At 38.4% G+C, this 24,402-nt stretch overlaps 2 protein-coding genes across 2 annotated transcripts; both read right to left on the reverse strand.

The window, feature by feature from the left end:
• Positions 1-592: 592 nt before the first annotated feature.
• On the reverse strand, positions 593-8,070 carry zgc:101810 (actin-related protein 2). Its single transcript, XM_028564697.1, has 9 exons — positions 7,907-8,070; positions 6,047-6,157; positions 5,070-5,228; positions 4,575-4,704; positions 3,500-3,636; positions 3,155-3,304; positions 2,607-2,752; positions 2,363-2,495; positions 593-1,399 (listed from the first exon to the last, which is right to left on the reverse strand). The coding sequence occupies exons 1-9, from the start codon at positions 7,952-7,954 to the stop codon at positions 1,229-1,231; spliced, it is 1,185 nt and encodes a 394-aa protein (XP_028420498.1). The 5' UTR covers positions 7,955-8,070; the 3' UTR covers positions 593-1,228.
• Positions 8,071-10,275: 2,205 nt separating this feature from the next.
• On the reverse strand, positions 10,276-13,874 carry six7 (SIX homeobox 7). Its single transcript, XM_028563883.1, has 3 exons — positions 13,401-13,874; positions 11,696-11,859; positions 10,276-11,436 (listed from the first exon to the last, which is right to left on the reverse strand). Exons 1-3 carry the CDS (start codon positions 13,806-13,808, stop codon positions 11,226-11,228), a joined length of 783 nt encoding a protein of 260 aa, XP_028419684.1. The 5' UTR covers positions 13,809-13,874; the 3' UTR covers positions 10,276-11,225.
• Between the last annotated feature and the right edge of the window lie 10,528 nt (positions 13,875-24,402).

Consider the following 24,402-nt stretch of genomic DNA (forward strand, 5'->3'; position numbering starts at 1 on the left):
TCTGTTCACAATGTTGTTACATCCAGTTTTTTTTGTAGTGGGATTGTGAATGTTGTGTTTCGATGTCTTAAAAAACCTCAACCACCAGAGGGCAGCAGATAACACCACTTTATCTCCTGCGTTTTCCAGCACCTCCCAAATGTGTTATTAATTCAAGATTTGTGGTTTCTGATGTTGACATCCTAACAGATTGGATATTTTGGTCTTTTATTTTTGTATTTCAGCTTTTACCAAATCAAAGAAAGCACTGCTAAGGCTTAATTAGCATGTTTGATCCTTAAATCCTTAAATATTAGGACTGATATTGCCCAAATGCAACAACAAAAAAATTCAATCCATACAGATTAGTTGTGTTCTTGATAATCTTTTGAGAAATAACTAACTAAATAAAAAAAATAACTAAATAAAAAGCTACTTTGTTCCTTCAGTCTAGTTTGACAGGCTTATGGTTATTTACAATGTTAAACATTTCCCATGCTCTACATCAGTCTGTGGTGTTTTCCATTGTTTACAGCAGCCTTTTACAAAGCAGACTGTCTCATTGGATGTAATAAATATTTTTTATTTATTTATAGACAGAATTTCACTCACGAGAAGTTATACATTGTGTCACATTGTGAACCTTGCATGAGGTTGCATTTGAAATGACAGAAAACAACACTCGAATTGCTGATTTAGTAGTCACACTGTATAAAAAAAAGTTTATTAAAGTTTCATATGCTGCATGTGTTCAGTGTGTCCTGAACATATTCATGGTTAAAGATGAACGAGCCGTTCAGAAGCCTAGAGTGCTGCCCATCTCATGGTCAGTTGTTTTGGAAGTAACAAATGAACGGATGGATACCTGAGACTTGCTGTACGTGTAGGAGAGCAAAGGTTTCTGGGGGTTGCATTCTGATGTTTATAAAGCGCCATCTCAGCAGGGACTATAAGGCTGCAACTAACTGTTATTTGTAATACTATTTCATCTGTCAAATATTTGTTAATCAAGCAATTGTTTAAAAAAATACCCATTACATTTTGTTCTGTCACAAAACAGTCCAAAACTCAAATACATTTACTTTACAAACTTGATAAATGTCAATCAAAAAAATTTGGACAAATTGATTAATCAGCACCAGCAGTCATAAAGGTACATTGAGAACAAGCTTTTTCATCCAGCATGCCAGGCTATTAAGTGAGAAGTTGATACAAAAATTGAAACATCTAGGTGATGTTGTTTTCTGTTTTATCTGACTCCAACTCCCAGTTTTTGCAGCACGCCCAGGCCTTTTTCCTCGTACTCTGCCCTGCTCAGCCAGAAGGACTCCTTGTCTTTCATGATGTTGGCCAGCACCGCGCCGCCCATGAACACCATGTGTTTACGCCGGGGAGGGTCCTCCATGCGGATCTTAAACTTCTGCACGGGTGAAGAAACAAGAGAGAACAGGTGATTGAAACACAGTGTAAACTTTTTAGCAAGTAAGTCAACTTTATTTATATAGCACCTTTCACAGACAAGAGGGGTCACAAAGTGCTTTACAGTAAAACAAATAAAAACAACAACACATAAAATATAAAACCACATGGCTAATTAAATGCTTGTCTAAAAAGATGTGTCTTTAGGTGTAATTCTAAAAGCTTCCACAGACTCCAAGGCTCTCAAGGCTAAAGGGAGAGAGTTCCAGAGCCTTGGAGCCACCACAGAAAAGGCCCGATCACATGTACTCTACATGTCCATGGTTTGATGCTCTCTGTCTCTCTATGTGTGTTAGAGCACCAGATGAAACCGCTCCTACAACTGCAGTAGGAAAACTTATTTTAAAATAACCGTCACAATAATCCTAATAACAAAATATATTCTCAATATAAGTTTTTTTTGTTGTTGCAATAAATGCAACAAATATTGCCGTATAATATTGGGTTTGGATTAATGGTGAGCATTGTAAATGGCTGACATTTCCTCATTGTGAACCTTTTTGTAATTAATAGTACAAATAGTGTAAGGATTGACAGTTTATTCTTGCCTTTGGAAACAACAGTAACAAAACAAGCTCAGCTCAAGGCCCACTTACTGTCAGTCTTCGTCTTAATGACCTTGTGATATGGTTGAAAGCTCCACAACAAGCGAGTAAATGGACCTCGGGCTAAGATTGTTTTGTCAAATGCATTTATTATTCCAAAAAGAGTAACTATTATATCAATGCTAAGTAACATTTATTAAATTAATGGAAATGTCTTATGAGAACATTGTTGATATATTTATAAACAATATTTAAACAGTTGGAAAACTGCTGTGTTTAAAAAAAAAAAAAAAGCTGTATCCCATTGTATTATTCTCCAGAAAAGCAGAAATACTGTGAGTGAATATTGAAGTTCTTACTGATAGTTTCTGAGTGTCTCCATCCAGCACCCTCTCCAGGTAGAGCTGCTTGATCTCTCTTTCTAGCCTGGATGGAAGTCCGGGGTACATGGTGGTCCCTCCGGACAGAACAATGTGCTTATAGAAGTCTGCCCTGCACAGAAAAACACACGGTAGATGGGCTAAAAGCAATGCTTTGTTTGTCTCCATCCTCTGTTTATCTTCTGTAGGGCATTATTACAGACAGCGGTGAGGAGACTCAGACCTGAGGTCAATGTCTGCAGCTTGGATGGTGTTAAACAGCAGCTCAGCCACTCCCGCTCCCTCCACGTTGATGAGATGAGGCTGGAAGAGAGCTTCAGGGGCCCCGAACCTCTCTCCACCCACCTTCACCTGCCGGCCATCAGGGAGCTGCACCACACAAAGGCAACGATTTGAGTTTTGCGGATGGACAACATGGTAGCATTGTGCATTGCAGTGTGCCACAATTATAGGCGTAATTAAAACTGGACAGTGCAACCCACCCCAAAACTCTATTATAAATTCCTTTATATAAATAAAGACATTTGCACCATAACTTGATGCAGAAAAGGCTCAAATTGTTGCAGAACAATTCACCAGAGTGCAGGGAATGAAGTGTTTCATATGCTCAAAATTTCGATTTTGATCAAAATTGGAGATCTCTTTCAGATACATGAGTGGTATTGATCTTCTCATCTAACTCTTGGCAGGAAAACAAATAGGCATATTTCCCAAAATGTTGAACCACAGACTTTATGATATCAGTTTTTAACATAGAGATATGTCACATGCCGTGAACTCCTCCACCAGGAAGGTGGTCTCTGTGGCCAGCCGCTGCTCCTGCTCAATGTTGTATCCGACATAGCAGAGCTTCTCCTTCAGCATGCGCACAGTCTCAAAGTCGGCCGTTTGGTTGAAGACGTAACCGCGGAGAAGCAGGAGCTGATGGCCGTGAGATAAAAGGTGAGTGTTTTTGTCCTTTTTTTTTCTTGTATGCATGTTTACCAACATAATTTACTAATATTTTTACTAATATTACTAGTATTTTCACAGTTTGTCTCATTTTCCTAATTTTTTTCCACTTGCAATATTCAGACCCTACGTCCCAAACACTGAACTGAGCGTCTCCCAGCTCACCTTAATAAGGTAGCGTGTGATGTCACGTCCTGCAATGTCCAGCCTGCGTGTGAGGTGGGGTAAAGAAAAGCCCTCATATACCGGACAGATGTGGGTGACACCATCCCCTGAGTCGAGGACCACGCCGGTCAGCAAACCTGTAAACAAGATTGAATCCCAAAACATAGATAGATAGATAGATAGATAGATAGATAGATAGATAGATAGATAGATAGATAGATAGATAGATAGATAGATAGATAGATAGATAAATAGATAGATAGATAGATAGATAGATAGACTTTATTAATCCCAAATTGGGAAATTACTCTGTTACAAGCAGCAAGTTACAAGGACATACACACATACTCACTCACACACACACACACACACACACACACACACACATACACACACACACAGACAATACGGATGGATGGATGGATGGATGAATAAGATATAAAATAAAATACAATAAAATTAAACAATGAAATAAAAAATTAAATAAGATAGATAAGATAAAAATGCCAGAACAACTACTGAAAAAAAATGTACTTACAGGAATGAAAAGAAAGTAAGTGTGTATACAAGTGTAGAATAAAATGTACAACCTACTGTACATAGATAGTATATATAACAAAATAAAATATGTATAATATTAAATATTATTATACAGTATTTTATTTATGAAAGAATTCCAATAATCCTGGAGGTTTGATTTTGATTTGATTTCTTGTGTCTTTAAAGGTCCTATGACATGGTGCTCTTTGGATGCTTTTATATAGGCCTTAGTGGTCCCCTAATACTTTATCTGAAGTCTCTTTTATATAGGCCTTAGTGGTCCCCTAATACTTTATCTGAAGTCTCTTTTATATAGACCTTAGTGGTCCCCTAATACTGTATCTGAAGTCTCTTTCCCAAAATTCAGCCTTGGTGCAGAATTACAGCCACCAGAGCCAGTCCCACAATGAGCTTTCCTTAGGACGTGCCATTTCTGTCTGTAGCTTTAAATGCTATTGAGGAGGTCAAAAAGTTAAAATGAACAAAGGATTGAATCCATTACATATTCATTTCCCACTGAGTTGTGATGTCTTACCTTGAGCATACAGAGTGAGCACAGCCTGAATTGCCACATAAATGCCGTGGAACTTGTACTTCTCAAACATGACCTCTGTGATCTTCTCCCGGTTCTTGGTGGGGTTCATAGGCGGCTCAGTCAGCAAGATCTTGAAGAAGTAAAAAATGAAATAAAAACTGTGAATGTTTTTAAAAAGGCTTATTATGTGCAGTGTTTTTCCAGGCATGGTATAAAACGTTTATATATATTTTTTAATTATTGTAGGTTACAGACAGAGAGGATAATGCTGGTATTCAGAACATACAGATGTAGAATTAATTACAATAAGGTCTGTTTTAGTATTTTTTTGTTACTTCATGTGGTGTTACAATAGTTATATATGTTGCTGAGCTTCATTTTGAAAGGTTGACATTGTGGGCTTCTTGCAAATCCCCATAACAGATGCAAACAACATTTAGCAACACAAACATTTAGCAAAGAAACTCCTGCAACATCTGTCCAGCTGTGTTCTACCTTGCACTCTGATGGGTTGAGGTCCAGGCGGTCGGGACCAAAGGTGTAGTCCCACAGGTGGAGCATGTCTTCCCAGGAGCGCACCATACCATTCTCCATGGGGTAGGAGACCTCCAGCATGGAGCGGCATTCACTGGCCTCATCACCCACCATCAGGTCCTGGTGGGAGAGAAACAATTCAGCAATCTGTAAAATGTCCGTCAATTTATAAATACAGGATGAGGAAATGTTCCTTTCTTATGTAAAGGGGGACATTTAAAGCATTCCCTTTCTCTTTTCTGTCTTTTTTAATTTTTGAGTGATGCTACAAGTGATGCTACAGTTAGTCTGAATTGCTTTGTTCAAAAAGGATGAGGACTGGGTATTTATTTTCAAAAATTCCAATCCCGGTGCATGTATATGCATATGATACCTTAATTTTGGCATAGATACCAAAATAATGCTTTTTACTAATGATACATTACACTAATGATAATTATTGTCTTAACACAAGCAGCCTTACAAGAACTATATCAAAATATAATATTTAAATCAGGTGATATATGATCAAAGAATAACCAGACTGTGCAATCCTGTGAGGATTACAAGAGTAAAAGTCTGAACGATTTGCACAACTTCATGTTACCTAAGGATATGCTTAGGCAGCTGACAGGTGTAGGCCCTACACTCTCAGCTCATACTGATACGTATGAGCTGAGAGGTAAGAAGAGCTGGAGGAGAGGAGGTAAGTTAGGTGTTTAATTAGCTTAACAAGTCTTACAGTCTTACAGACTTACCAGACAGCCATTACCCTTTGCTTTAAATAGAATCCACCCACATAAACCGTTTTTGTTATTAGAGGCTGGATGAGAGTTGGTGTTAATAAGTGACAGATAGTTTTATCGCTTTTACATCCCTCTTATCATCCTGTTGTTGTTTATCTCAAGTCAAAACCAGTTACATGCTATAACAAACCAGTTTATTCAAAGTAATCTCACCTTTATCTCAATGTTGCCCACTTTGGTGGTTGATCGTATGAGTGGTCGACCCACCATGGCAGGGAAGATGTGATCGGGGAAGTTGGATCCAGCAAAACCACACTTGACAAACTGGGGGAGGGATGTGAGAGTGAAACATTTTAGTATATATATTGTCTGTGTGTGTGAATAAAGTTCTCATTTTCATGTATTGACTAAAACTATAAGTATATCCCTAACTTTTTATTATTATTTTTATATTTTTTCGAACATACAGAATAGACAAATACAACTGAACAAGAACAACAACGCTCTCCCACGCCCCACCCTCTGTGGCCTTGAGAAAACAAAAACAAACAAATAAACAAAAAAAAAAGAAAAAGAAATCACACCTTGCCTAGTCACTTTCCTCTAATTCTTGTGACGCTGAGGTCATTAGGACTGATACTTGTGCTGCTGCGTTTTTCCATAGGTCTATTATTGATGATTTGGCTTTGTTAATCCTTGCTGTAGAGAGCTCAAGCATAACTATGTCCGGAAAATACGCCAGCCACTGTTTTACACAAAGCGTGTGGGCGGGGGGGAGCCAGCGCTGAGCTATCATTCTTTTGGTTGCAGTTGACCCGGCTAGCCAAATCTTCCAAGTAGTCTCCCAAGTAGGTGTAATTTAGAGTTGTCATTAAGTAACAAAACAATTGGGTCAGTAGGAAGTCGACATCCTGGCACATCAGATATTATTGATGTTGTTTTATTCCAAAACTCATGTAGATACGTATCTCTTTTGAGTCCAATAAGTCCTATGACATATGTTGAAGTGGATCTGCTGGTGATTTGGATTCTTGGAACAGTGGGAAATGTTGTCCCAAACTGTCTCCCAATTAATTACTTTCCCCTCCGAGCTCAGCTCTCGCTCCCATTTCTTTACTATTGGGAGTTCTCCTACAGATACTTGCATCAGTTTAGCATAAATCCTGGACACAAATCCTCTCACAGGAGAATCAACAAGCCATTTAATGATTGGGTGCATCTCAAGTCCCCATGGGATGCCGCACTTTTGTACTCCCGCACTAAAGCCTTTTGTAATGGATAATTCCAATTCATAAATCAGTTTCATTCAGTTTAATCCGGCACTGGACTTAAACTGCAGGAAACTGTCCCAGAGTGTATTATCGTTATGCATTTACTAGATTATTTATCAGGCAATGCAAGTGAAATTTCATTAACTTTTGCAAAAGCATGTGTAATAATTAATTTGGCAAGCAAAGGGAAATACATGTTGCTACATTGCTTTTAAATGGCCTGCATTTCACTGCTGCTCCCCTGCATACTGTAGTGTCTCAACTTGTCTTTGTGGCCATAGACACATTCTTTAGCCTGGAGGGATGCAATGCATTCCAAGCAGAGGCAAATAGCTAAGGATTCTGACTGCAGGTATGGTTCATAACTCATGTTTGTCCTAACATATATCAACATTTGCATGCTACAACACAGTATTGAGCCACTCCTGACGTTTCAGTATCTCAAATCTCTCTTCCTTATTTTCATCCAATAGTTGCTCATTTCAAAGCATCACAACCATTTATGGCTGTGTGTGTGTGCACATTAGAGGCAGAGTGACAAGTCGAGACAGATATAGATCAGGCTGCAGTATGCACACAGATTCACACCCTTAAGATGTTAAACACTACACATGATCCAGAAGCTCACTTTTAACTTTTTAGAGTAACCACTTTAAAATAAAACACATGTTTCACACAGCTGGTGCAGGTTGCATAAAAAACAGTGTGACAGGTTGAAGATAACACAATAATAATAATACAAGCTTAAAATTTACTGGGGAAAAAAAAGACAATAACCAGTGCAGTTAAGGCTGTGACTTACCCCTGTCCCATTGTCACAGACCACCACTTTTCTCCCGGCGCTGTCCATGCTTAAGCAATGAAGATTCTCCCCTCTGTCAGTACAGGGGTCTGACTAACAAATGACAAATTCAAGAATATTACGCATGGATTTAACAGTGACTACAACTGACAGGTAAGCAGAAGTCTTGCTACTCCTCCCAGTGTGGGCGGGATTGCTAAATGTATGATCGCACATTTTCTGTGGTCAGAGAAGAGGGGGAGGACCTGCTACACACTTCTTTGAGGGAAACAGGCAGTGTTTTTTTGAAAGAGGCATTTACAAATATTTTTTTAATGTTGACATTTCCTTGTTGACTGCTCATTTTGCAACAAAAAAAGAACATTTGTTCCATTTATTATGTAAATGTCCCTACTCTGCCCACTTATGGGGAGACATTCCCCACTTATGTTTACTATGTTGACCATATAATACTGGAAATGATCATATTTGGTGGATAATACCATTAAACTTGCTTTTTTGAAAAGTTCCACACAAGCATAAGAACACTACAGAAGAAATGTATATACTTATTTTCTTTCATTTTGATGTGATGAAATTATAAAACTAATTAAAATATGTTGTCTTCTTTAGTTCCGTAAGTTATTTCTACATAGGCCTATAGCCTATGGAATTATACATATTTTTTTACTTGTCATTTTTATTTTTAATTGTCCTTGCACTTTTAAGTTTTTTTGTATTTTGAATTACTTCAATTTTTTATTACTCTATGACGGTATTAATAAAGACAACCAATTGTGTTTCTGCCCCCTGGCCTTCAAAAAGAGCAAGAAGCTATATGTCACTTCCGGCCGCCATCTTTTTTTTGTTTAATAAACAGTTGTGAGTAAACAGATGCAACCGGTTGCAACTAGTAAACACTGTTAAAAATCCTCTCCACTGTGCAGCAGAAACAACATTTTTACGTTCAAGCTGGGTTGACGAATATTTTGAAAACCCTGGAAATGTCCTCAAAACATGGGTATGTGTTTTTATTTTTTAGTGTGGCTTGAATGTTATTCATAAGAAAAACATGCTAGTGACGTGACAGTAGTTTGCAGCATTAGCTCAGGAGGCTAACTTGTATGCTAATCATCAGTGCAAAAGTTTTAAATGTGAAAACTTACACAAGAAATAAACTAACGTTAGTGCTAAAGTCTTACTCAGTGAAAAGCTCTGATAAAACCACTGCAACGTTACTCTAACGTTACCCTACAACAAAGTTAGCTGTTAAATTTGCCGCTGAACATATTCAATCATTTAAACTAGCAGCAAAGGAGCCCGATACTTGAAGGAGACTTAAACAGAGCTAAAAGTAGGGTGAATATTGGTCTCACATTCATGAGGTGGCCAAAAACTGAATACCAGTGTTGCTCTTTGTCTGCTGGATTTGTGCATCGTTTGCTAACATGTGGGCCTTAACAACTAGGGCATATGTGGATTGAAACTAAAATGGAATAGACCTTTTTTACTGGCTGTCATTATTCACTAGTTTTGTATGTACTCAGTTTCAGTTCAGGTGTGCCATTACTGTTTGTAATTAGAGTATTTGCAATTGTAGCTCTGCTTTTGTCTTAGCTTGTGTTATTTAATGGAAATGTAAGTTCAGACCCAGGATTTATTTTGATCTGAATTGACACAGATTGTGTTCTTTGTTGTCATTGCTTACCTTCAGTGGACTTGGTGACAACATAATCAACAACAAAACCATAACACCCCTTGCAACTTTAAACTGTAGGTGAGTGACATGTTAGGATTTACACTAAATCTCAAAACATAAATAAAAAAAAACACTTTTCCAGTGAAACATAATGCAATTTCAATAATGCAATTTTTCAACAATAACAAACTCCAAAAATACTTAAAATGGGGCGCACACTCTACTGGGTGAGCTAGAGGTCACCCCACGATTGTGCTTTCTACCCTATGCTATGTGGCCCTTATGTTCATCGACCCAATTTGGGGATTCTCTCTCAGTTAAAGTGAAGGCAACATTGTACTGTATGGACTGTATGTGGCCCATAATACAAGTTCTATCACATTTCATTGCTCTGCTGCATTAATACAGTTTTGAACTTATAAATACAGTTAGTCAGTATTACTTTGGATAAAAATAGGTTCATTTATTTACATTAAACATTTACAAATTACATATTTTCATTGAAATGCAGTAATGTGTTGTGAGAAATGACGGTTGTAAGAAAGACAGCAAACAGTAGGCCTATGAGTGTGTCGTTCTGACATGAGGACACCCAATCATATCCAACTAGGTCTCACTTTTCTCAAATGCAATAGGCACATTGAGTTAAGACCGATTAGTGCTTTACATTCTTGCTGTCTCATCTTTTCTGTTTCTGCTCCTGCAGGAATTTATTACAGCAGCTCAGGAGCGTTTACAAAAACCCTACATATTTTAAACAGTAACCAAAAGAAAAGTGAACAGGTAAAACACAGCTGGTAACAAAATTCATTGTATTTTAAGCAGGACATTTGCATCATTAGTTACATAAAGTCTGTCTTATGTTATTTGTTTTTGCATTGTAAAATACTGATGCCCTTAGTTCCTTTTTAAGGCAGTGAAATGATTTTAACTGGTCAGTCACTGTTTACATGCACATTATAACCTGATCACTCTGAATAACAGTGTTACGGTTATGATAATGCAATTGTTAAAGGTTTACATTGTTTGCCTTTTACTAGTGCCATTAAAAGGTGTGTTTTGGACATCTATTCAAACTGTTTAAGTTCTTGATCAGATACATTGAGTGATGGAGCAAAAATCTAGGTTATGCCTATACCGTAATTTAATGTTTAATTGCTTGCATGGCACTTTACAAAGTTGGCATATTGCTGTAATATGAAGTTAATCAAGTTATTAATGTGCATGTAGATGTAGTTACATAGAAAATGGCCTACTCAAGGCATTGTTCGTTGTGTCCTCACAATTTCCATACAAATGAATTATGTAACTTAGATAATGACTATTAAAAAATGATCTATCAAAAAATATTTTCTGAAACGGTATCAAAACTTGACATATTAATATTCACATTATCATGGTCGGCAGTAAACTAATTCATTTAACAGTCGAGGTCATGTGCTTTTTTGAAGTGCATGGTTTTGTTTTTTTGCATATCATTGCCTTATAATGTCCACTCACAGCCACATCCAGTGGCTTGACCGTCCTCTCACTGAGAACACCTCCAGTGGGTCCACAGCCACAGACAGTTCAGGTGTCCTTATCTGAGTCTGATGATAGACGCTGCTCTCGTCTCTGCAGAGAGCGAGAGTCTTGATCATCTCAAGACTCAAACTCGCTGTCGCTGCTGACGGAGATCTCTGGGGTGGAGGCTCCTGTTCCTCTGCGCTCGTTCTCTGTGCTACAGTCGCTGGCCTCCGGGCTGCCTAGGTGGCGAGGGGAGGGAGGCAACAAGTGGGGGTGATGACAGCGGTCCTGAAGGGAGCCATCAGGTGAGCTCCCAGAGGGCAGGAGGGAAGGATCCTGCTGCATTCTGGGTGGAGGGAGAAATGAGAGTGGGGTCCCAGATTAGATTTTTTTATTTTTACATGTAGCAAAGCGGCAAAAATATCGTTTTTTTGCTTTTTAACAAAATATAACCTATTTCACCAAAGGGCAATTAGGTCTGGTTCTCAATTCACAAATTGAATCTATAACCGTAACAGCAAATTTAGATTTGCCACGTGCCCGATTTTCTTTATCTTTTCTCCTTTTTATTAATAATCAGCATAATCTTGTAATTCTTCACACACCTGTTCTTTGCAGATGCAGCACGGTCTCTTTGACGGCGGTTCTTGAACCAGTTGCCGACCTGTGTGGGTGTGAGCCCCGTGGCCTGTGCCAAGTGGCGTTTCCTGGACGGGTTGGGGTAGGGGTCTTGCAGGTACCACTCTCTCAATAAACTGCGAGTTCTTTCCTGGAGAACACACAGAATATATGGAATATTTATGCATATGTTGTATTACCCCTGTTAAGCAGACAATACACAGTACAATACTTTATTAGCATTGAATAGCACTTTGAAAAGACACCATATGGTGTTTTGATATCCTCTTTAACCACAATAATCGTATCACTCTCATATGATGCTCAGTATAATCGCATTAGACTGGATTTATGAATACAGTAGATGATTCTACATTAGAAGTATACATAAGAACTTATAGCCACTAAATTGGATCATGTTAAGGGGCTTAATAGGCAGTTATAGAGACTATCCCTCCGGAGGTTTGGCATTAAAGATTAACTACTCATATGAACAATACTTAACCCTGCCACATGAGGGAGATCACACACATAAACACACATACCCAAGAGGCAAGGTACATGCTTTTTTGCCTTCTCACATACACTATTTCATTATCTTAATCTTTGAATCCTTTAAGTGTATTCCTCGCTTGTGAAATGTAGCGGTGTCATCATAACTTTAAGGGAAAACATACAATATGCCTGCTTCCAAAAAAAACACTAATGATCTCATGACACTGAAAAACTTAAATGTTTCTGAATTTATTTTGTATACACATGGTGCTTGCACCAGTAGTCTGAGGTTATGCACCGCAACTGTTGCTCTTGGAATAAATGGAATGGAAACATGGAATAAATGCCTCTATATTGGCTCCTGGATAGCAGATAGAGGGCTGATTTAGACTCTTGCAGGTCTGTGCTCATAGCCAGGTAAAGTGGAGTTCGCATTTGAAAGAAGTAGATACTAACTAAATTAAATTAGATTCAACTTTAATGGGCCCTTTGGGGAAAACAATGCAGTTGCACACAGTAAATGTTACAGCAAGAAAATAGATTATAAAAAGAAATTTGTGCTTAAGTGACGATTTTAAAACAAAAACATATTAGACATACAGATAAATAAAATAAGTATGACATAATTTGTAAAGTTCTTTCAAAAATATGACTATAGCCTATATCATATATGAGACAAATATGAGAATGAAAAAAAAGAAAAAAACACTGAATGGACAAGATGCACAAGAATCAATGCTAAAACTACTAGTTTGGTCATCTTTTGGAGCCATAATCAATTTGTCTGACATTGTTTAACAGTTTGTCAAAGCATGGATGTCTGGCTCAGAAAATATTGATCTCTGATCTTGCAACAGTCCACCACGTCTCAAGTAGTTTAGTCTTCACGGCAGAAGGATAACCACAGCTCTGACGATTATCATCTTAAGAGCTCAAATACCAGGCTGCTTAATACAGCAGGTTAAACAGCACTTTTGCAAAAAAGCAACTGGTGGTCAAGTTTCCAAAGTTAAGATGCAGTTTCACATAATCTAAATGCATGGTATGGGGCCCGTATCAACGCCTGATCGATTACATTTTCGCCCCAAAACGATGGAACACGTGTGTTGTACCAGGGTCCCACTACATCAAACTTTCACAAGCAGCCATGTGGGTTAAATTATAGCACCACAGCACGTGTCGCGACATTGTGTTTACCTTAAAGCAATGCGTCTTCTGCTCGCCGTCCCAGATGGTTCGGGGCAGGGGGAACTTCTTGCGGATCCGGTACTTCTCCACTGGGCCCAGCGGCCGCCCTCGGAGCCTCTCCGCCTCTCGGTAGTGCGCGTCCAGCCACAGGTCTTGAAGCTTGGCGTGCGACTCGCGCGTAAACCTGTGGCTCTGGAGGATCTGGTAAAGACCCTCAAAGTTTCCCCCGTGGAAGGCGACCAGCGCTCTCGCTCGCATCACCGACTCATGTCGGTTCAGCGCTTCCCCGGCAGAGCCAGGGACGGCGGCTGGCAGGGACCAGAGGAACCTGCCGAGGCGCTCGATGTCCCCGGTCTCCTCCAAGTTTTCGCACACCCGAGCGACCTGATCCGGTGTGAACATCGGCAGTGGGAACATCTCGGCTAGTTGCTTCTCAGTAGCTCACCGAAGAAGCTATGAAATGTTCACAAGGCGCATGAAATTATGTATCCAACCGTGGGTAACGCTCCGTGCGCTCACTGCCTTTTTTAAATGAAGGCAGGTTTATTGACACTCGCAGCATCTATCCGCTGCCTCTGTTATAAAACGGTGTCTTTCCTGGTATTTGGGGAGATGTTTCAGAGAAGCCGGTATGCACGACGGCGGCTCCAGGTTTCCAGGGTAGTGCCAAATAAAGAAAGAGGACAAGGAGTCAACTTGTATTTATAGCTAGATACAATTAGCATCTCTGTAGTTGTTTTGAGAAGGATTAAACATCCCGGCCATTAGCCTCTTAGTGGGGGGTAGTGTGTACAGAGGTGACTGGCAGATCAGCTTGTTTGGCTTAGCCTGAGGATACATTGACTGCCAGGATTACTGCAGTTAGCAAACAAGCGAGGATATGGTTATTTGATAGGATGGATCTGGTGGAGCCTTGCCTCAGGAGGAGATGATGAGGGAAGTAAATATGGAGTGAGATGTTGCGTGCTACAGAAAATAACTAATTTTTTTGACCAAACCCAAGAAAATGTAAGCAAATTCCCAAGAAATTGGGTCATTTTTGCTTTTATTGATTAGTGAAAACTTTAAAGGCGTAATATGGAACAGTTACTCTGCCACACACTTAAATGCAAAATTAAATTGCGGTGCCCATGGTCATGAAAATCGGTATCACAGTGTCTGGACATTTGGACGAGAGGTAGTCGGGTCACAAAGCTTTAGTTATCCCCGAGCAACTAATTATAACATTAACTATGTAATTAAAACAGACATGGTTGCACCTAAAGATTATCCTCATCAACCTCTTGCCAGGCCAAGACATAATAAAAACGCCCCTAGACATCGATGTATGGCGGAGCAACTCCAGGACAGGGAATTAATGATCTGCTGCCCGGTTCAATCCTTCTGATCTCAGTACCATAATAATGTTAGGATCATTTCCTTGTTAATCAGGTTAAGGATCCTGTAAGCATCTGTCAACTATAATGCAAACATGTTGCACTTCATTTGCACATCATAGCTTAAAGGAAATATATTTATATGACTTTTGCCAAGCATCAGTGGACCAAAGCCTGAATAAAGCATGTTAAGTTATAGATATTGAATTAACAATTTCACTTAAAGTCAACAATAAACGCCTCTGAAGGCAGACATAGATTAAACCCTGGAGTGAATATGAGGCTTTGAATAAAGGTTGCAGTCAGGTGAAGGATCATCTGGTTTAAAATAAGGCAAAGTGGCTTAAAATCCTTCTAAAAATCTGTCTAGAATAAAATGTTGAGCCTGCCAGACACTGAGTGTGAACATCAGGAGTCCCAATTTGTGTATGCTTAATTAGAAAAAAAAATATTAAAATGTGAAGTCCATATGAGAACCAAATTAGAAGTCATTTTAAGACCTTTACTCACACATCGGTTGTATTTGTCAGAATAAAATGTTTTCTGATTTAAATATTTACTGATAGGAAGATGCATCAAGTTGGTTCCTAAAAGGATCTAAAGCATGTGCAATTAAATATTTCAAATTGTTTTCAGTATTTAAGCAATAGAAAAGGTTGTTCAGCTTCATGAAGCAAGTTTTACCCCAAAAGAGTTTTAAGATAGAATTTTTTCTCAACATTGTAATTATGACAGATAATTCATCTGACAGCTTTTTGCCTAATTGCCAATTATGACATTTAGCCAATACCACAGTTAGAAATAACCCTTAACAGTTTCAAACAAGAAAATTATATATAGTCTCAGTTTTACATTGTTTTGTCAGGGATGTAACTAATATATTTATTAACCAAATTTTGTATCACTTTGTAAAATGATTTTCCTCATTGTTTAGTCCATAATATATATACGTTGTTTTCTGACAAACATTACAAGTTACAACAATGTAAAACAAAAGTATCCAACCAGCAGCCCAAAATCCAAATTTAATTTACAATAATATAAGAGAGAGAAAAGAAAAAAAAAATCTCATCTGAGCAGCTGAAATGTATTTGTTTGTTTGTTTATTCATTCATTTATATTCAGGATACATTAATCAACATTTTCAGTTCCCACCTCAATGTAAATATACCAATGTTGGCTAATGAGTTAATTTTCATCTGGACAGGTTATAAGCAAATATATAGACTACTAGATAAATTACTTTAAGCAATTTATTAGAAATTGACAAAAAATAATTTTCAGTCAAATAGTGGACTAATCCTTCCAGCCCGAGTCATGGAGGACGCTTTCCTAATCTGTTCCTGAGATGCTGTTGAGTGGAGTTTAGAGTATAAAAAGCATATAGAATTACTTTATAAGCAGTAGGCAATCATGTAATACTGTATGTGTTAGATCCTAAATCTAGATTAAAATACCAGGTGGGATTGTTGGGCTAATGGAAAAAGGGGGTAGGTGTGATTGTGTGTGTGTCAGCCACACTCTTTTAGCACAGAAGGGGAGAAATTAGCTCAGTGAAGATCATAGTTAATCTAACCCCTTCAAGTTTCAGACAGTTCGCACCACTGACCACCACACATACACACACACACACACACCTTCATTAAACCCCCCCCGACCCAATCTGTTTAACACTTTGAGAGCAGACTGAACAAAAATCTGCTTAAGCCCTCCCAAACCGTTAGAACAGGATGAATAATAAAATAGCAATGGGATGAACAGATTATGTATGTGTTTGTAGAAGGGTGTGTGTGTGTGTGTGTGTGTGTGTGTGTGTGTGTGTGTGTGTGTGTGTGTGTGTGTGTGTGTGTGTGTGTGTGTGTGTGTGTGTGTGTGTGTGTGTGTGTGTGTCCTATATATGTCATATCTTTTACTGTATGTCTTTGTAAAATAGAATATCTTGACATATCATGCAATTGTTATTTATAATTTACCCCCTGCTTTAGTGAATAAATGTGTAACATCAAGGCCATTTCAATTACATGTTTTCTCGTTACGGTATGTCACACCATCATTTTTGTCAGCATAGCACCACCTCTAACTGCTACTGTAATCATCCGCAACAATTTCAGGTAGACTTTTATTTTGAAATTGATACCAAAAACCGGTGCTCTGTTTAACTTTCAAATCACATTGAATTACAATCCGGAACACTTTTCAGACAATGACATGACATTGACAAATATGAATGATGTGGTTGATAGATTCAACAATTTGTTAATGTGGGCCCTAAACTGGCCAAAGATATAAAAAGCACAGGGAAGAAATGCTCTGAGATTGACTATGTGGAAAGAAACCCAAACTCAATATTTTTGGAAACTGTAGAAAATAAAGAAATTATAGATATTGCAAGTAAAAGAATGAATTCAACTTTAAAAGATTGTAATGATATTGCTATGTCTCTGGTAAAGAAAGTAATACATGGGATTGTAGATCCCCTAACACACACACACACACACACACACACACACACACACACACACACATACATACATACATACATACATACATACATACATATATAATATACGTAATTATGTATGCCCAAAACGGTTTATGATATTTGTAAAGTAACAAATGTATTAAAATGTATTGTTTTTGCAGATGACACAAATATTTTTTGTTGCGGGGATGACTTGCACATTTTGTAATGGTCACAAAAGAAATGAACAAATTAAAACGTTGGTTTGATTCGAATAAGTTATCTTTAAATTGAACAAAACTAAATTTATGTTATTTGGAAATCGCACAATAAACAGATATTAAAATAGTAATTGATAATGAAAAAAAGTAAATAGGTTATGAAAACTAGTTTCTGTGTCTCGTACTTGACCACAAGCTGTGCTGGAAGCCCCACATTAAATATCTGTGCAGTAAGATGGCATTGGAATATTAAGTAAAACTAGATAAATCTTGAACCAGAAATCACTACATACTCTGTACTGCACGCTTATTATTATCTGCTATATCAAGAGCACCTTACAAAAGATTTGCACAATGCAAAAAAGAGCAATCAGGATAATAAATCATGCTGGGTATCATGAGCACACCAGTCATCTTCTTTTTGAATTCACAATCATTGAAATTTTTGGACATTGTCAAATTTAAAACTTTAATCAAACAGAGCCTGGAGGAGGAGACCTGAATATAAGAATTGAAATGTAATGTAAGTGTATATTGTTGTATTCTTTGTATGTTCTTTGAAGTGTTGTATGACCTTCACTTTTGTATGCTGGCTATGCATATCTATTTGATTTTTTTCCCATACTAATATAATATTGTAAAGTAGGGGCGGGACTATATAAGCATTATGCTTCCGCCTGATCCGCCTGATCCTTCTCAGAGTGGTCCTTTTGTTGTTCTTTGGTGAAGTCTGATTGATTTGTCTATGTTTGTGTTTTTATCCATTTGTTCTTTATTTTGTTTTCTCTTTTATAGCATACTGTTGAAAAAAAATCAAATCAAACAAAAACTTCCAAAAAGATTTATTTAAATTATTGTTAAATAGCTGCTACATAAGTTTTGTTCATGCGTTAGGTTTGCATTAAATTATCAGGGGCGGGGCGGCCTCTAACTCACCCAGTAAGAGCGTGCACCCCATGTATGGTGAGGCCTTTGCAGCGGCCCGCGTTTGAGTCCGACCTGCGGCCCTTTACTGCGTGTCATCCCCCATCTCTCTCCCACCTTTAAAGTATCAGGTGAGAGAAATTCTTAAAGGAAAACACGCAGGATTTTCAACTTTATCTCTTTATATAATAATTCCTTCCTCAGCAGCAACACGGAGTGTTCTCCTGTGTTTCTCTGAACCGCTGCTATATGATGAGCCATTAATAGTCCACCAACAAAAAATGACGGCTGGAGGATTTTTGTGTGGAGTTTACATGTTCTCTGAGGTTACCTTCAAGTGTTCTAGTTCCCTCCCTCAAACAGTCTAAACACATGCAGGATAGTTGAACAGGAAAGCCTAAATTGCCTGTACATATAACGGTGTTTGTGTCTTTGTTGTATCCTAATTAAGGTGGTGAATCAAACGACACGGCAAACCAGATCTGAAAGCCAGACTAAGCCGACGCCTTTTCCCCAAACGGATAAGACCAAACCTACTGGTGTGTTAGGTGCTTCTCATCAACTCATCAGGTAAAAGACTAACTAACTGACCTCAAATGGTCGAGCGAATCTAATTTTATGTGCAACAGTTGAGATTATTAGCTTCCATTATTTATACCCTGCAGAGGCTTCTTCATTAGTGTAGTTTTTGTGTAGTGTAGTGTTTCTTTGAAGAAAACAAACATGGGAATTAAATATGACATATTCAAGAGATATTTCTTAACTTCATGAGTTGACGAGAATCAATTGATGCACACAATGGATTACTGTACAAGACACTGAGGGCTGCTAAGGGTACAGTGGTCGTGTTCTCCAAAGAAACTGGCAACTGGTTTTGTAGCAGCATTTCACATCAGACAAGTCTTGTCGGCCTATTATGACGTATCTGGTCTTGAAATGCACACATCAGGGGAACCAGTCCATGAATTGGGACACTCGCAACCTGCCTCTTGCCCAATACGTACTGGCATAGGTTTTAGCTTCTGATCAGGGTAAACAAGTAAAGAAAATGGCTTGATATGTTGTTCTGTGCCTCAAAGGATGATTAACATTTTATAGAATCAAACTTCCGGTTTAACTATAATGACCGTTAAAGAGTGCCTTCGGTGCTAATTAGACATTTAGTCTTCAGCATATATAAACCTGTAGTTCCATGGATGTTTATTTGTTTGGTTACTGTATTCTGTTTAAATTTAAGAACAAACTAGAGAATATTTTAAAATTGTACTACAACTTAATACACACACACACACACACACACACACACACACACACACACACACACACACACACACACCTCATTGGCTGGAGACATAGATGGTGGAACCCCACTTGGCATAATTAGTTAGAGGCTTAAACAGAAGCCTCCTGCTTAATAAAATGACCTGTTGATTTTGCCAACAGGCAAAGCAGGGTGTGTGTGTGTGTGTGTGTGTGTGTGTGTGTGTGTGTGTGTGTGTGTGTGTGTGTGTGTGTGTGTGTGTGTGTGTGTGTGTGTGTGTGTGTGTGTGTGTGTGTGTGTGTGTTGAATGAGGGGGGTGGGGGGTATTACCATGCTGCATAAATCCACACCAAGCACAATTAACAAGCAATTGGGAGGAGAAGTAATTAGTATTATCTACTTATCACCGTCGACCCCTATTTTAAGGAAAATGGGTTAAAAAACACACAATGACACATACACACACACTAATTCCCTCTGGGCAAATGAGTAAGGGCTAATTACAAGCTCATTTGCAACTCAATGGTATCCTCTCAGACAGGTCTATCCCTCTGCGTCCTCCCCTCATCCTTAACATACTGTGTGTTAGCTTTACCTCTCAGCCCACGCCAGAGGCACTCACTAAACAAACAGCAAAAATTGCTTCCCCGTCCGTCGCTGTGGGGTGAGAGGAGAGAGAGAGAGAGGTAGATCTCTTAATTCAATAGACACAGGTGATATAAAGTATATGTGGGTTGCATTTTCAGCAAATACTGATGGGGGATTTTATTACAACTTTAAACACAAAAAGAGGTTTAAAATTAGATCTCCAGTTCAATTTGATGGATATATTGGAATATATATATATATATATATATATATATATATATATATATATATATATATATATATATATATATATATATAAAGCAGGAATATTAACGCACATTGTACCAGTCTATCGGCTGTGGTATATACTGTATGAAACCTCTGCCTAGCAAACACTTTCAGAGACTTTGTGATCTTGTGGGAGGAATGCAGTGCTCTATCCAGTATTTTTGCTTGTAACTTATTAGTTTTGTCCAACTGTAACACACAAGGGTACAACTGACAATTATTTTCTAATTGTTTGGTGTCCATAGCCCAAAATTGACATATTCAAATTATTTGTTTTCCCAAACAGTCCAAAATACAGATATATTAAATTTACTATGTTTGAGAACTATAAGAAAGCCTGCAAATATTTGCTCTAAGGAGCTGGAACCAGTGATTTTTTTTTTTTAAAAGTTGGATTTGTCTTAATTGTCAAATCGTTTACTGTACTAATCGTTGTATTTCTGGTGTATCATCTATATACATAAACAGTTTTCACGTATGAACCCTGGACAATGTCTGACGAATTTCCCCTTTTCACCTGTAGCACACAACAGGAGATTGTCTGTGTTAAGGCTCTGACACACCAACCCGATTATCAGCCGTCGGACAGTCTGGCGAGGTCGGTGACTCAAGTCTGTTCAGTGTGTTCCGTGCCGTCGTCAGTCGGAGGAGGAGGAGCCGGTGGCATCCATTTTGGCCAATTTGACTTGTTGAATTGGCCAGTGGGCAGTGCTAGCCCTTGACTAGTGAATAAGTGCTTCTTCTACAAGAAGAAGCCCGAGAGCTGACAATGCCAGTATCTTCTTATTACTAGCCATCGTATTTTCTTGCGATTAATGACAACAACGATCCTTCTTGACTACTATCAACACACTCTATGAAAACAATGACTGACGACAGCGTGCTCTATGTTTACTAGGTCTAGAGAGATGTTCCGTCATTTCCGGTTTTGGGCGACGATACAGATTAGCGGTGCCTGCTGTTATGGAGACGTATTACGTCTCGCGCACGCGCAGAACGTACGCTGAAGTCGGCGTCGCTTCGGTGTGTTCCTAGGCACTTTTTTGAGATGGGAGCCGACTGATCAGTCCGACTGCCTTTTCTGCCGACGGTCGGCCGTCGGCTTGGTGTGTCAGAGCCTTTAATGGAAATTCTCTTGTTTGGTGTAGATGCGGGGTGGCGCCTGGGTAGAGCATGCAGCAGGCAGGACGTGACGTTGATTACACAGCGGTCATAGCCGATCCAACTGACTCCGACATTTGCGTTCTCACAGACAGCTCCGCCGGGTAATGTCTACATAATTTCAGGTTTGCAGTGCATGTGTGAAAGGGGTTATAGAGTATGACATGTAATCAATCTGCTTCTATTATCTGTTTTTTTTAACTACTAATATGCCCAACTAAATATACCTCTGGCCTTTGCTTTGAACTAAGTATTCTTCTAAGTTTTCTTTTTCTGTGAGCATGTTAGTGTTATGTTAGACTCTGGTGTCACAGCAAATTTGCACTTGAAATAACAGATACATTGTGCCTCAATTTGAATGTGGTACAAATCAACTGTTTGTACAAAAGCAGGCTATGTTTTGACTCAAACTAGCCTAAACAAAGACCTAACAAAATAACAGTATACGATATAGCATGTTTTCTTGTAATTCAATAAATAAATAAATAGTCTATATATGAAATGATACATCCTATTTGTGTATACTCCTGTGTGAATTAAATACTTTACAAATCTCATTCTCATTTTATTAAGAACTTTAGTGCAAGACATAACGTAAGGATCAGAACGTAGAGCGTCGTCCAAATTATGTAAATATTGCTGTAAAGCAGTTCGGCCAATAGTTTTTCAACATCAAAGCGATACAGAAAAATACATATGATAGACATAGATTTATTTATCGCCAAATTGCCCAGCCCTAGTGTGGATATCATGTTGTTATGGTATGGTCAAGGGAATACATTGTTAATCTATATTTTTTAAAGTCACTTAAAGGCCCTTTACTTGAAATGAGTCCTGTCCGGTTCATAAACATTTCAAGATGTGCATCATTCGTACATGATCTAACCCCAAGAGCTTTTTATCCCATATTTTGTTAAAAGATCCAATTAAAATAAGATCAGGTAATAATGACGTTGTATACAAAAAGTTTCATGAACCTAGAAGGAGACTCTTGAAAGTCACCGATCTTGTGGCATGTAAACTGATTCACTTCTTTTATGTAGTGCTGTGTCACGGCGCCTGCTGGTTTTGTGACATGAATTAATTAGTGAGTCAGAGCAGCAAACTCCTTTTACACTTGAAGGTGTGAAGTGAAAAGCTGTCTGGAGGTTATTTGTGAAATGAGATGTTACAGGTATGATAAACCAGTGGATTGGGTTGTTGTTCCCTCCAGTAGAATGAACCACCCCCCAGACAGTATCACGTTTGCTGTTTGAAGGATCAGCTTACCACAAGATCACGGTTAGCTGCCAAACTCTAATTTAAGCCTTTCAAAAATAGCCCGGAAAATAACTGCTCACTGATTTGTTTTCTCGTCTGATTGTGGTCGTAGGCCTTTTTTTTTTAGACTTGGATAGCCTGGAAACACTTAATGTCCCAGACTTAGACTGTTGTTAAGTTTGTTTGAAAGAATGCGATGAGGGAAATTATAGGTACCACCTCTCTTAATGTGTCCACTATGTGTTTAATACGATAGGGTAACTAAACTAAAAACAAGTACATGTATGTATTTTGATTGAATACACTGTAGATTTAACCCTAGTCTTTGTTAAAGTACTACCAGGACCATACATATTAGTATCACAAACCCTTTTTCATATCTGATTTGTGACAGCGGTTTCAGCTGCTGTTATTAATACATTTAGCCATTCATTGAATCTTGATTGTTGTTCATTTTTATTTTTAGTAAAACTGAGTTTCTGACATAAAACGACACAACCAGAGCAGCTTGTAAATACAATAAATACCTTTTGATTTCAAATTTTGCATGAGTCTGCAATAATATTTAAATAACAAACAAGTAAGCAGTATTTTTGTCTAGTGTTCTGATGAAGAAATGTGTGATTTTTATGTAAGACAAATGAAGAACAAACAGTTTTAGAACAAACCCTGTCAGACTTCATCAGAAAATCACATGTAACAGGTGTTAGTGGAGTTGTTCAGGACTCCTGAAGGATTTAAGGTAGGACTTATTCTTACCTAATACTATAATGCTCATTAATTCCTGCTTTGGTAACTTGCGTCCCCTTGATCCTCTCTGGTTGGCCCGGCCCGGCCCAGCCCATCCTCGACAGAAAGGCCGTGCAGCTGTCGGGTGGGAAGAAGCATTGGGAGGAGGATTTTAGGAGAAGTCGGGAACATGGGATTGCAAGACAAGGGTACATGTCTGCATGGGCGTGCCTCTATGGACAATTTTGTCATGACCCATCAAGCACGAGAGAGAGAGGGTGGTGTGTTAAAGGCGTGTGTATTTTGTGTAACAATTGTTTATAGGGATTTGTGCCGTACTGTGACCAAAACAATATGGTAGTTTCCTTAGTTTAAGCACTGGAAAAAAAGGTAAAAGTGCATTTTCTTCTTGCAGGAAGTACCTTAACTGGAATTGTTGAAGCATAACACAGTTTGTACTGTTTCTCCTGTTTTGTGGCTGAACTTGCACTCTGATCTTTCTGTAAACTAATTCAATGCAGTACATTTGGGCTGTGTGCTAAATGAAATGTCATTTGTAAATTTCTACAATTACAAAAAACCTCCGTATGAGGAACTCAGATGAATATGAGATGGACTTCTAAAAAAAGGAAAACAATAATTGGGCTTTCCTCAGAAGTGGAATAGTACACAAAATTCCTTATTCGATATGCACTATGGTTTTGGGGTCACAAATCAGTAGATTTTCAATACAGCTGGGAAA

This window comes from Perca flavescens, chromosome 19 (genome assembly GCF_004354835.1).
Source record: "Perca flavescens isolate YP-PL-M2 chromosome 19, PFLA_1.0, whole genome shotgun sequence".
Lineage (NCBI taxonomy): Eukaryota > Metazoa > Chordata > Actinopteri > Perciformes > Percidae > Perca > Perca flavescens.

Bases quoted from the DNA above. Each gene is read 5' to 3' on its own strand.
- zgc:101810 (XM_028564697.1), bottom strand. From the start codon at position 7,954: ATGGACAGCGCCGGGAGAAAAGTGGTGGTCTGTGACAATGGGACAGGG. The intron at 3,637-4,574 runs GTAAGACATCAC...TCTTGTTTACAG, and splicing joins GCTCACTCTGTATGCTCAAG to GTTTGCTGACCGGCGTGGTC. The intron at 1,400-2,362 runs GTAAGAACTTCA...TCACCCGTGCAG, and splicing joins GAGACACTCAGAAACTATCA to AAGTTTAAGATCCGCATGGA.
- six7 (XM_028563883.1), bottom strand. From the start codon at position 13,808: ATGTTCCCACTGCCGATGTTCACACCGGATCAGGTCGCTCGGGTGTGC. The intron at 11,860-13,400 runs GTAAACACAATG...TGTGTTCTCCAG, and splicing joins AGAAGACGCATTGCTTTAAG to GAAAGAACTCGCAGTTTATT. The intron at 11,437-11,695 runs GTGTGTGAAGAA...CCCTCCACCCAG, and splicing joins GCTGCATCTGCAAAGAACAG to AATGCAGCAGGATCCTTCCC.